At 40.1% G+C, this 13,011-nt stretch overlaps 1 protein-coding gene across 1 annotated transcript in view; it reads right to left on the bottom strand.

Annotated features, from left to right (window-relative positions):
* The window catches only part of LOC106526106 (thyrotropin-releasing hormone-degrading ectoenzyme), a gene marked incomplete in the record, with an annotated part of 168,985 nt that overhangs the window by 131,639 nt on the left and 24,335 nt on the right, over positions 1 to 13,011 (bottom strand). Inside the window, 1 exon segment of the mRNA XM_014020594.1 lies at positions 10,196 to 10,472. Coding sequence (XP_013876048.1) covers positions 10,196 to 10,472 — 277 coding nt within the window.

The raw sequence follows: 13,011 nt of genomic DNA, 5'->3' as shown, positions 1-13,011 counted from the left end.
ACCTCATGACTCCGCCCCAAAATACAGCTCCATATAACTCCACCCCAAAATACAGCTCCATAACTCAGCCCCAAAATACAGCTCCATAACTCCGCCCCAAAATACAGCTCCATATAACTCCGCCCCAAAATACAGCTCCATATAACTCCGCCCCAAAATACAGCTCCATATAACTCCGCCCCAAAATACAGCTCCATATAACTCTGCCCTAAACCACAACTCTTTGGCTGTGTCCAAAACAGTGGGCCGGATCCTCCGAAGGCCGAATTCATCAGCCAAATATGTCGGCGCCACGACGAAGGCCGTACAAAACCGAAGACTCCTCCGATGCAACCGACGAATGCGTCCTTCCTTTGGCCTGAATAATAGGACTGGTCTGATGGATCCTTCCCAGCCCACCATATCCCATAATGCATTGAGGCTCAYAGATTTTTTTATGCTTGTAATGGCGGACGAAGTGAGAGAAAAGAATACGTTTTATATAACATAAGGCGATATAAAATTACAATTTCRAAGCAGTTGTGTTGTTAATACTTTTGTCATTTGTATAGACGTGTTTTTAAATACCTTTTTTTGTCAGAAAAAAACCCGCGAAATAAACATGAACCTACAGCAGGTCCATTAGTTCTTCAAATATTACCTTTAAGTAAATTTTATTGTTTTGTGACATTAATAATGCTAATATATTGATATTTTTCTAATTTTGCTTCTGTTTAGCGTCATCACAGTTGCTAAGCGACATGATGTACGCCGGGATAAGGACGGGAGGCTAGACCGTCCAAATTCACGTCCACCTGTTTCTGGTCTTCCCGGTCTACCTCGACAGGGTCCTTTGAAGGACCAGCCTCCTGTTTTGGACACAGTCATGGATTTCACCTCGAACACAAACTCCACCCATATCCTCAGTACGCTCCCTAACAACTTCACGTGACTCCGCCCCAAAATACAGCTCCATATAACTCCACACCCAAAAACTCCGCCCCCAAATACAGCTCCATGCAACTCCACACCCACAAACTCAGCCCCAATAGAATTAGCAATAAACCAACTAAAAACGACTCCACCCCTTAATCATGACTCCGCCCCCTATCATTGGCACTACAGATTTGTCCTATTCATTGTGACTCCTTAGGACTCCTCCACTTTATGCCACTGACCCCACCCCAACCCCACCCACTTATAACTCCACCCACTTAATTTTCTTTAAACAGCTACATACGACTCCACCCCTTAATCTCGACTCCGCCCCCAACAATGACTCTACAAACTCAGCCCATTAGTTGCAGCTTCTTAAGACTCCGCCCCCTACACCACTCTGCTCCGTAACCACTTAATACACTCCGACCACCAATCATGGCTCCGTGTAACACCACGTCTAACAGACTCCGCCTCTAAAAATGACTTCACACTTTACAAATGACCCCGCCCCTTAATCATGACTCCGCCTCCAGTTCTACAGGTTCAGAACATTACGTTGCCCCTTAATCACAATAACTTGATTCTGATTCAGGGTTTTTTGATACAATCACTAAAAATATTTTACTAACACATCAGCTATCAWTCTTAGTTTGGTTTTGATCTCATTTAATCTGCTACACTAACTTCAACTGAGAGTGGAGTATAACTAGTTATTTTCATTGTTGGGATGAAAACAAACTGATTCAGTTCTGTCAGAACCACACCAAACCCACTTTTCTTCTAACATCAGTATATATTTTTTTATATCTCTGCAACAATATTTAATTTCAGTTAGTAATTGGTTGGTTAAATGCGTCTCAGGATGTTTTTGTGCAGAAACAGATTTAAAACCAACCTGTTTACCAGCAGAAACTGTTTCTCAACCTTTTCCATTTCTGCGGCATCCAGCTGCGCTGCAGGTCCAACCGGCCTCTGAAGACAAAAACATCCTCTGGGATCCTGCACAGAGCAGAGACTCTCACACTTCTAACAACCGTCGAGTGTWGGCCTCGCCTGCCATTTTCACTTTACCCCCCTCAGGCCGGTTTTTAGAAATTTCTCTCTTTAGAAAAACATTCCCCAATTCAGTCTGTAACAGGTCCACAACTGTGAGGTCGAAATGAACAACTGTGGCCTAAAAGACACCTGGGGGGGCTGTGAAATACAGAGGAGGGGGCTGCGACAAACAAAAATGTGACATTTTTACTTCTGCCTAATAAAACGTGAAAATTGGAGAGAAAGCCGAGCCCTGACAGCTCAGCTCAGCTCCTGATGTAAATTGTGTGATTATTTCTGAACAAGAGGAAGAAATGTCACCTCGACTGAGTCTGGGTGGAAATTAGAGAGTAAAAAGCTGAAATTCCAGTCAGGATCGTCAACGTTAGAGCTGGCAGAGCAGAAAGATCCTCCCGTCGCTGCGCCGAACTCACGACTTCAAAAGCAAACGTGAAGCTGTGTAAAACGCTGCAGTCGTAATGTGCAGAGCTAACTGTGTAAAGCCAGATGTGAGGTAAGGTGTGGGTGAGTACACGCTGCACTCTGAGGGYGGTCTGAGACAAAACCATCAGTCCTACAGAGACAAGCAGGTAAAAATAACCCTTCTGATGTAAAGTTACAGAAAGTTCAGTACCACTTTACAATAAGGCTCCCCTTATAGATGGCTTTTAAAGAGTTTATAGATAGGTTATTAATTCATCTGTAAACACTTTATAAATTATTAATAAGTGTTTATTATGCATTAATTAAGCTTTAAAAAAAAGAGACTAAACTGTCTGGTTTCTTTCCAAATACTGAGCCAAATCTGTTTGTGTATTAAACAMTTCAGACTAGTTTATTTCCTTGTAAACACAATAATGATTAGGAAACACATTTTAACATTAATAATGTACTGTATTTTAAATATCCACATATATTAAAGGGATCCTTATTGTACAGTATAAAACTGTAAAATATTTTAGATTGGGTTGGATTATTTGATATATGTTAACATGACTTTTTTTAGTTTTTTACATGTTTGAACAATAATTTCAATTAATGATTATCAACAAGAAGTTTTAAAAATGATGATTTTTCACATTAAAAACTAACTTTTGGCATTTATAAATGTTTGTCATTAATAAATAGTGTACTGTATTACACTATGATAAGTCTCCCTTTGACAGTTTTGAATATTTATAATGCAGTAATGCAGTACAATATTAATATGTTAAAAGATGTGTTTCTTATTGTTATTGTGCTTACAATGTAGAAACCTAATCTGAAATGTTTAATAAGCAGCTTTAGATGTAATATGTGAACAGATTTGTCTCATTATTTGGTAAGAAACTGGACAGTTTCATCTTTATCGTACTTAATTGTTGCAAAATAAACATTTATTAATGATTTATAAAGTGTTTACAGATGAATTATCAAATTTTGACAACAAATATATATCAGCTGTAGCAGCATCATATGAATTCTGGCATTTTACACATAGTCCACCAGGAGGCGCCAACACAAAAGTCAGAGACTTCACATGAGATTTGGACCATCTTGTGGGGGAAAAGCAGATTACTTCCTACTTGCGAGCGCCCCCTCTGGTGGGGAAACTTTTTTTCAGGGATACAAACTTTTTCAGAACACTGGTAGACGGCAGCCATTACAGACGAACATGTGTTTGTTGTTGTTCGAGGAGCGGCCCGGTCACACACTAATGTCATTAGTTTGTTATTGTTACTAAGTTGTAGGAATACTTTTCCCCACTTTTTTCACATCATGTCTCCTGCCTGGATCTGTTATTATCTCACTCTGAAGAACAGAGGAGTGTCAGAGGTGAGCTCGTTTCAACTGCTTTTTACGACTCGGTCTCATTTCCAGACTCAGGCATTTTGTGAATAAAGCTGATATTTCAGTTAAAATACATAAGTAAAAATATTTATCCGAGTATAATACTACCCCCCAACTTTATGATTTTATGGATTAGATTTTATGTCTTATACTTGAATAAATACAGTAATAACCTATCTATAAACTCTTTATAAGCCATCTATAGGGGAGCCTTATTGTAAAGTGGTACTGAAAGTTCTTATAAAGTTAGCAAAAATGATAAATAGGACGGTGTTAGAAAGCAACACGAGGGGCTCCTGCCAGACCACCCTGGCTTGGATTAAAGATAGGGGTGTCCCGATCCGATATTGATATCGGTCCGATATCAGCCAAAAAATGAGTATCGGATTTTATCAGCCTGCATAAAAAATGTCCGATATAAGCTCTCCAATATTAGCAGTTCAATCCAGCAGTTCACTGACTCCGCTCCAGTGTTTCTATCCAGCAGCGCTTGGATCCAGCATGCAGAGCTCAAGTGATCACAACAACATGCTGCGCTAACAAGTTAGCAAGAATGTCGGCAGAACTTTCTATTTTCATCAGAAATAGAGTTGAAGCGAAGTGCAAAGTGAAGAAATGCACAAGTTTTCCAATGGGGAACAGAACCGTGAACGTTTTAAACCGGAGCGACAACTACTCTCCACCCTGGCAGCAGCTTTGTGGTTCGGCTCGGTTCAGCCTCGGTCCAAAAGTGTCAAACCGAGCAGAACCTCCTCTCACTCCGGTGGTTCTAGCGGGCAGAAGCGAGGACAGCACGCTTTTTACGGTTTTGACATCAGCAGAATGTTGCCCGTGGATTATCTCTGGGATTGATGGACAGAAGAAAGGGAGAGCACAGATTTTGTTTTGGAATATGAGCGACATGACGAGAGCAGTGATAAAAACTGCTCCCTGCAGGAGTGAGAGGCTAAWCTCCACATGACGCTCAGACTGTAGAAGGTATTAATAATTAACTGACTGATTCTTAATATTTATTTTTGCTCTTGTTTGTAGAGTGATGTTTAATGTATTTACACTTGTTTTAGTGAAGATTAAGTGCAATGAATTTATTCATTCATCCCTAAGAAACGTGAAATGCTGCTAAGTTGCATACAGGTCCTACATTTGACAAACTGATTGTACTGTTGTGCTGCTATTGTGCCACACCATCTGCTGTGCTGAAATTTATCTTTTTTATTGTTCTTATACTGTTTTCTTAGACCTTATAATATTTTTTATATCATCACTGTTCTGTCATCTATACTGTGACTAGGAGAGATGCCCACACAAGAATTCCATTGTGTATAAACTGCTAGTATATGCACAAATGCCAAATTAAGATCTATCTATCTATAATGATCATGTGGTTTTGGTTACAGTCAGTAAAATTGTAGCTGTGGACTCTTAACTTTGAACAGACAGTAATGTGGGGTTTTGTTTTGTCCCCACCTTCAGTTATTCCCACCATAAAGCAGCACAAGGCTGACAGATGGTAAAAAAAAAATAACTAGAGTGATTTTGAATTATTTTACACTTTAAAAGTACATTTTGTTTTTATTATGTTATTTTTTCAGGGTATTATAATTTATTTTATTTATTAAATTGTAGAATGTTCTTCAGTTTAAAATGTATGTGATCCATTGGTTAAAAATAAATGGGTCAGTTTTTCAACCTGATCAAGACTTTTCTAAGATTTTACATTACAAAACAGGTAAAAGTGTGTGACTTGTACTGTTTTGGTAACGGATCAATATCYGTATCGTATRGGAAGTGAAAAAGTTGTTTTGGGACATCCCTAATTAAAGACACTGGTTTCTAGTTTCTGATGTGAGTGTTTACATATGTAGATGATAACACACATCTGCTCATGTTTMACAGCTGGGGGGGCTGCTTTCCTTCCAGCCCCTGTGGTTCTGAGTCTCTCCCGGGAGCCTGAACCCATCCAGGTGGTCCTTCTCCAGGACAGTGGTCCAACCTGGAGCTTCAGCCAGGAACTGCAGCAGAGCAGCCTCCCTCAGACCCTGCTGCTGCTGCTTCCTGCTGRTGGTCTGTGACGAATGTGAAATAATGGATTTTTGGTTTTGTGGGCAATAATAGAAAGAACAAAAATAAAGATTAATCTGCTCATTACCAGGACGAGTTAAGCCCGACTGAATCCGCCCCAAAATTCTCCACACAAACTCCCCGTGAGAGCGTTTGAGGCTGGTGATGGGTACAAATGACCCAGATATGATTTGTCATTAAAAACGGCAACGCGCCTAAATTATAATTCAGTAACAAGGAGACGAGCGCTGCGTGTGTGTTGGAGAGCTGTCCTTGAGCTGCTGGCAGACGAGATGGATGAGCTGTAATTACACTGATGGAGAGATGATGGGAGGAGAGGAGGAAAGGAGGGAGGAGGAGAAACAAGGTTATGGACATATGCGTCCCCGTACGAGGACTTGGACGACTTCCTGCTGGAGGTGGATGAGAACAGGTGAAACTAACAGCTGACTGATTTGACTTTTAAATCAGGATCACAGCAGACACCAGCAGGCAGCGTGAYGCCCGGGAAGGAGCAGAAAACACCTCAGTACGTGGCCTGACCCGGGTTGTTTGGTTCTGGARGGACAGTGACCCAGATCTGGTCCAGGTGTGCGAGGGAAAAACTGGTTCCAGAGGATCTCAGAGGTTCAGGTCAGCCAGAAGGTGCTGATTATTACAGGAAGACTTTTAACAAAACATTCTCCCAGGAGTGGRAGCAGATTCACCCTGAAGGTCAGACCGTGCAATGCTCAGAGAAATGATATTTTTTGATTTCTTTAGAATTTCTTTTCTATTCATAATCCAGTGTTTTCTTTCCTAAAGGACACACACAAAAAGATAATTTCACTCGGAAAAAGAAGAAATTCTATCAGAGCCTGAGAGTTTAAATGAAATGGTWTTTGGCAGATGTTGATGGTCTTCATCTGTCTCAGAGCTGCTTGTTTGGATTCCCAACAGGCCTATCACACCTTCCAGATGGACAAAAAGGATGTAATGAAGCCATATCAACCTGGAAAGCAGCTAATTAATTACTTCTTATCTTTTAAAGAGAAACAACYGCACTATCTTCAGTTCACATCTTAATTACAGTGTCACCTTGAGATAACGAATGTTTCCGACTTAATTATCGCATCTGTGTATGTTTAATGGATCTCTTTACGTACAGACCTTTAAGAGTTCAGACTGGAGGTAATCCAAGTCCTGATCATGTTCAGAGCTCAGAGCCACAAGTTCAGAAACAAGAATCTAATCATGTGAGAGTCAGGAGTGTGTCGTTTTTTTTTAGCAACACAATTGTGTTGATCTTGTTGGGATCAAACCATCGAGTTTACCAAAGAGATCAAACCAGCGAGCTAACCAAAGGGATTAAACCATTGAGCTAACCAAAGGGATCAAACCAGCGAGCTAACCAAAGATATCAAACCATCGAGCTAACCAAAGAGATCAAACCATCGAGCTAACCAAAGAGATCAAACCAGCGAGCTAACCAAAGAGATCAAACCATCGACCTAACCAAAGAGATCAAACCATCGACCTAACCAAAGAGATCAAACCATCGACCTAACCAAAGAGATCAAACCATCGACCTAACCAAAGAGATCAAACCATCGACCTAACCAAAGATATAAAACCATCGACCTAGCCAAAGATATAAAACCATCGAGCTAACCAAAGAGATCAAACCAGAGATCAAACCATCGAGCTAACCAAAGAAATCAAACCATCGAGCTAACCAAAGAGATCAAACCATCGACCTAACCAAAGAGATCAAACCATCGAGCTAACCAAAGAGATCAAACCATCGAGCTAACCAAAGAGATCAAACCATCGAGCTAACCAAAGATATCAAACCATCGAGCTAACCAAAGATATCAAACCATCGAGCTAACCAAAGATATCAAACCATCGAGCTAACCAAAGAGGAAGTCCTTGGTATAACTTGTATAACTGGTCAACAACCTGAGCAGTGATTGACAGCTGACAGGTGATCTTTACAACCCTCTCCCCAGGTCAGTGAACAAAAATAAATGTAAAATCTTTGCAGTTGTTTCAATACATCTTGGACGCCAACGCTGTTAGCTGCTCAGTGAGACACTAGCTGAAGACCTGTGAAAAAGTTTTGTCTTATTTCTGAAGTGCTCCAACACCAGATAATGCCGGCTGCTGCTGAGAAAATTACAGGAAATGAAAAACCTGATAACTGAATCTGTAAAAGTGCTTGCTCCCTGAAGATTCAGAGGTCAGAGTTATTAAGTTGCACCGCAGACACGAGGTCAAACGCTGGCCTCTTTTAAATGCTGCATGTAAAAACAATTCTGTGAAATGTCAACGAGTTGCCGGAGCGTTTCACCCCAGTACAGAAAAATATACTCAGAAATATAAAGCCAACTCATTCCTTCTGACTTGTTTTCTCTTGGAATCTGTAGTCATTATTCCCCAATCAGAGCTTAATTATGTCAATTATTGTCTGATGATGACAACTGTGGCTCATATTTCATGTTTTAACCCCTGAGATGAGGACTGATTGATGTGAAACARGGTTTGAGACGATGCTGAGAGAACAGAACTCAGTGCTGGGTTTCATCAGAGACTCTCTCCTCTCAGACTCGACAGCCACGAGTCCCAGAAGAGTCAAAAATGACAGAAGAAGAAGAGACACAGAATCAACAACATGGGGTGTTTGGTGTACAACGAGGCAGTTCAGTCGCACACAGGCTGGGGCTTTAGAAAGAAAAACCCAAAAAGCAGTTTCTTATATCGTTTGGTGGGTCTTTTCTTATGTTTGTCATGCCTGCTCCTCACATACGGTTAGAAAAACCCAGCTAATAAATACATGAAAACATGCAGCTCCATCAGGAGCAGTGTGCGTCGATCTTTGGCAGCGGTACAACGAATGACTCAAACAAAACTGGCGTAAAGCTGAAAGAGATCCAGTGGTAAAACCCGGTCCTGTCTGGACCTACAGCTCAGACTTCACAATAAAACATCTTTTAAAGATCTGTTAAACGGGTCACAAAGAGCTGGACTTTACAGGACTGAACTGTTTTCACATCTTTAATGCTTTTCACTTAACAGAACGTTTCACTTAGAGTCATGATGTTTGAGCAAACAAGATCTTATTACTTGTAAAGAGAACACATCGTAGCACGGGGAATTACGTCTTCATTCAGTCACACTCTTCCTGGGACAGGACTAATGGTTTTCAGTGCAAACATTATATATCTGAGCTGAATATTCTCTCTTTATCCTGTCAGTCTGCAACATAAAAACTGTAAATATATAAAACTTTTCATACGCAGAGAACACAAGCTTCTGATGCTTTAAGAGTTTTCTGGTTAACACTTGTTTTTTCACAGCGACTGAAGCTGAATGAGTTTACTGGACAAAAAGCGGGGCTGTAAGCTCCACCTCCTCCTCCTGCRCTAAAGTAAAGAAGGTTATTTAATTGTCATTTTGTTCATGACGACTGCCAGTGGTGGGCACAACTAACCAAAGTTAGCTTCATTAACCACTAAACCACTAAACAAGAATCTTAGCTCCGCTTAACGCTAAACTGCTGAACAGATAAAACACCGTAAAAGTGGAAGCTAATGCTAACTGCTAACCACTAAGAGGACCGTCAGTTGAATAGTGGGACGGACACAAACCTGTTACTAGTTTTCTATTGGTTTAATCTGAAGGTGGGCGGGATCATCTGTGGTAAATCAGCCAATTCGAGAGTTATAGCTCTTTCTAACTTTTGATACTTTCAGTTTAACCCTTTCAGAATAAAAGCATTTATTTGATCAGGTTTGTGTTTTTATAAAAACTGAAGTTTGTCCAACAAATAAAAACTTTATCATATTTTATTTGGTCCATTTGTCACTTAAAGATTGTTAAATGTTATTTTATTTCTTTGATGCCCTTAGTTTGAAGTTTAGCATTTAAAGATGCTACATGCTAACACAGGGTGCCTGACACGTCCAGCACTGCTTGTAAGWGGGGATAGGTTTATTTAATCCAGGATAAATTACATAAACATAAAAAAAGTATTATACTTGCGCATGTTTTAGTGGGCTTAAATTTAGTGGAGCCTAAAATGATGGAAGCTAATTGGTCCGCTAACGGTTTCCAAAGTCAACAAGAAAGCTAATCCGRTAAATGAGATGCTAGTTACGCGATTAGCAGAACTGTGACCATCACTGATGACTGCAAAAGTAAAATATCCTTTTAGATCTTAAGTTCAGGAGAACTAAATGAAACCCTCTGCAGAYTATTTAAGTTTCAAACAATTCAAGGTCCAAACAGGAAGTGGTTTTAGCCGGGAGTTTGAAATGAAGCCCTGATTGTTGTGGCAGTGAGGATGCGCAGTAAGATGCGTGGGACTGACCGTGACACCGCTGTCCGTCTCCGTCTCCCTGTAGGTGAAGTTGCAGACGGCCCAGGCCAGGTAGTACGTGGACATGCGCGGCGTGCGGGCGAAGCGGTTCGTCACCCAGCCGTCCTCGTCCGACAGCGAGCTGGCCTCCACGGGCATGTTGGACAGAGACGTGTACTGCAGGTCGTGGCGGAGGCTCAGGGAGAACGTGGCCTTGTAGACCGGCTCGTCGAAGCAGGGGAAGGCCTTCCGGGCATGGATCGGACTGAACTGAGTCACCGCCAGATACCTGGGCAAACAAACAAATCTGTCATCACCAAACATGTTTAAAGCAGTAAAAACACTCTTTAACTAGAGAATTTGCATTTCTGGCGAAAATGCTAGTGTGAATGCTTCTTGCTGATAACTTTAGCTGAAGCTAAGAAACAAATTGATGTCACTGATGATGTCACTGATGTAACTGATGATGTCACTGATGTAACTGATGATGTCACTGATGGCATCATCATCATCAAAATTGTAAAAATTGAAATTGCTAAAAAACTATAAAAATTTAAGATACCAAAAATCATATCCGGCATGTCCTGAATGAGCTGAACATTTTGTTATATGAATGGTTTAAGTAGCATAAAAATTGTGGAAGGAGAAGCCGTCCAAAAAATGTACCCATTCAAAGTCAATGGGAAAAAAACTGCTTAAAAATTGAAATAGCTAAAAAACTATAAAAATTTAAGATACCAAAAATCATATCCGGCATGTCCTGAAGGAGCTTAACATTTTGTTATATGAATGGTTTAAGTAGCATAAAAATTGTGGAAGGAGAAGCCGTCCAAAAAATGTACCCATTCAAAGTCAATGGGAAAAAACAAAAAGTTGTAATTTCATTTTTACCAGTAAATGAACAATAATTTGAGGTTGATGTAACATTTTATAAGTGAAAATGTTACAGATAAATACTCTGAAGGAGCTTGTTTTAAAAGCTGCTAGCATGACGTTAGCTTCCTGCTAATTTCACGCTAGCCAAAAGCTTCTCATGAGGTTTATTATTATATAATGACAATTTATGAGAATATTACTTTAAAGTAACATTAATTAGAGCTGAAGGTTTGTAACTGAATATTAATACATTTTGCAAAGCTACAACTTACTGCTTGTTTTTAGCCTTTAAGCTAAGCTAAACTAGCTAAGGCTTACTTTTTTGATTGATGATTGATTGGTGATGCCGTGTCATTGTACGGCGCACAATGAAATTACATTTAAGATTTAAGATTACATTTTTACCCACTAAACTAAGTGAAATAAACTGATTCCTGAGGTCTATTTTGTCTTTTTAAAAACAGTAATTATATCTCTAACAGTTATCTTAAGGAGGCTGGGTTTAATAAAGCAGCACCAGGGTCTAATAAATGATAAATAGTTTGATGTGAGCTTTAAAAGATGTATATTCTTAGAAACTGTTTTAAGAGAGTCTGGGGACTTCAGAGCTCCACAGCAGTTTCCAGTTTTCCTTTATTAAAACTTAAACCTTTGCTATAAATTAGAAAACCTTGTGGCTCATTCACCAAATCCCAGCTTGTTGGTTTTTTTTTTATTCTAACTTGATAAAGAAGAGTTTTTCATTACTTTTCCTGCACGTTTTCTTCTCTTCTAAGGACTTTTCTTCTCCCTCGACACGCTCAGCTTTGAGCTTTCATTTACTTTTGTTTCATCTCTCTCCCTCAGTTTAAGGTCTGCCTGATACCTCGGAGGATCCAACAGTAATCGTCTCCAGGAGGGGAAAAGGAAAACAGACGACATCTGTTCCTCCACAGCTGTTCATAACTTGGGACAAAACTCTGCTGCTGGTTTTTGACTTGATTTTATTTTTACTTTAGCTGCTGACTGAATCAGTGTGCAGAGGGAGTGATTTGATCTGGATGCAGTTTGGTCCACATGAAGACCAGTGAGGAGGTGAAGGTCTGCAGACATGTGACAGGAAACGTTACTTAAAACCATCTCTCCTCTTTGGCTTTTGGCACCATCATGTTGACTTTTAGTTTGTTTTGAGATGATTTTAACTTGTTTTAAGTGTTTGTTTTATTGTATAGTTTTATTCTTTTATTATGTACTGTTGTGTATGTTTTATTGACTGTGACTGTACAGCACTTTGGTCCTATGGTTGTTTAAGTGCTTTATAAATAAAGTTGGTGTGGTATGTGGGTCATGTTGTGGGTCTGCCTTGGGCTGGGTGGTCACAGTGCTCCAGTGTTGGAACCAATGGGTCCATGGGGGCACTGACACTACAGGTGTTTATGCATGGCCCGGCCCGGGTTCAAACCTGGGTTCAGAGGTTTTGCATGAGCCCATTTGGCCCAGGTCCACCCTGATTTCTAAAACCTCACGACCCCTGATTTTATCTGGGCTGCCCAGCCTGATATGATGCCTGACTTTCACACAAGATGAACAGCAGAACGATACCATTAACTACCATTAGCAAAACATTAGCCAACATTAGCTACCATTAGCGAACCTTAGCAAACCATTAGCTATCATTAGCTACCATTAACTAACCTTAACAAACCATCATCAAACATTAGCTACCATTAGCAAACATTAGCCAACCTTAGCAAACCATTAGCAAACCATTAGCCAACATTAGCTACCATTAGCTAACCTTAGCAAACCATTAGCTATCATTAGCTAACCTTAGCAAACCATTAGCTATCATTAGCTACCATTAACTAACCTTAGCAAACCATCATCAAACATTAGCTACCATTAGCAAACATTAGCCAACCTTAGCAAACCATTAGCAAACCATTAGCCAACATTAGCTACCATTAGCTAAC

This window comes from Austrofundulus limnaeus, unplaced genomic scaffold, assembly GCF_001266775.1.
Source record: "Austrofundulus limnaeus strain Quisiro unplaced genomic scaffold, Austrofundulus_limnaeus-1.0 Scaffold259, whole genome shotgun sequence".
NCBI classification, from domain to species: domain Eukaryota; kingdom Metazoa; phylum Chordata; class Actinopteri; order Cyprinodontiformes; family Rivulidae; genus Austrofundulus; species Austrofundulus limnaeus.
This window is presented reverse-complemented; position numbering and strand designations above follow the sequence as displayed.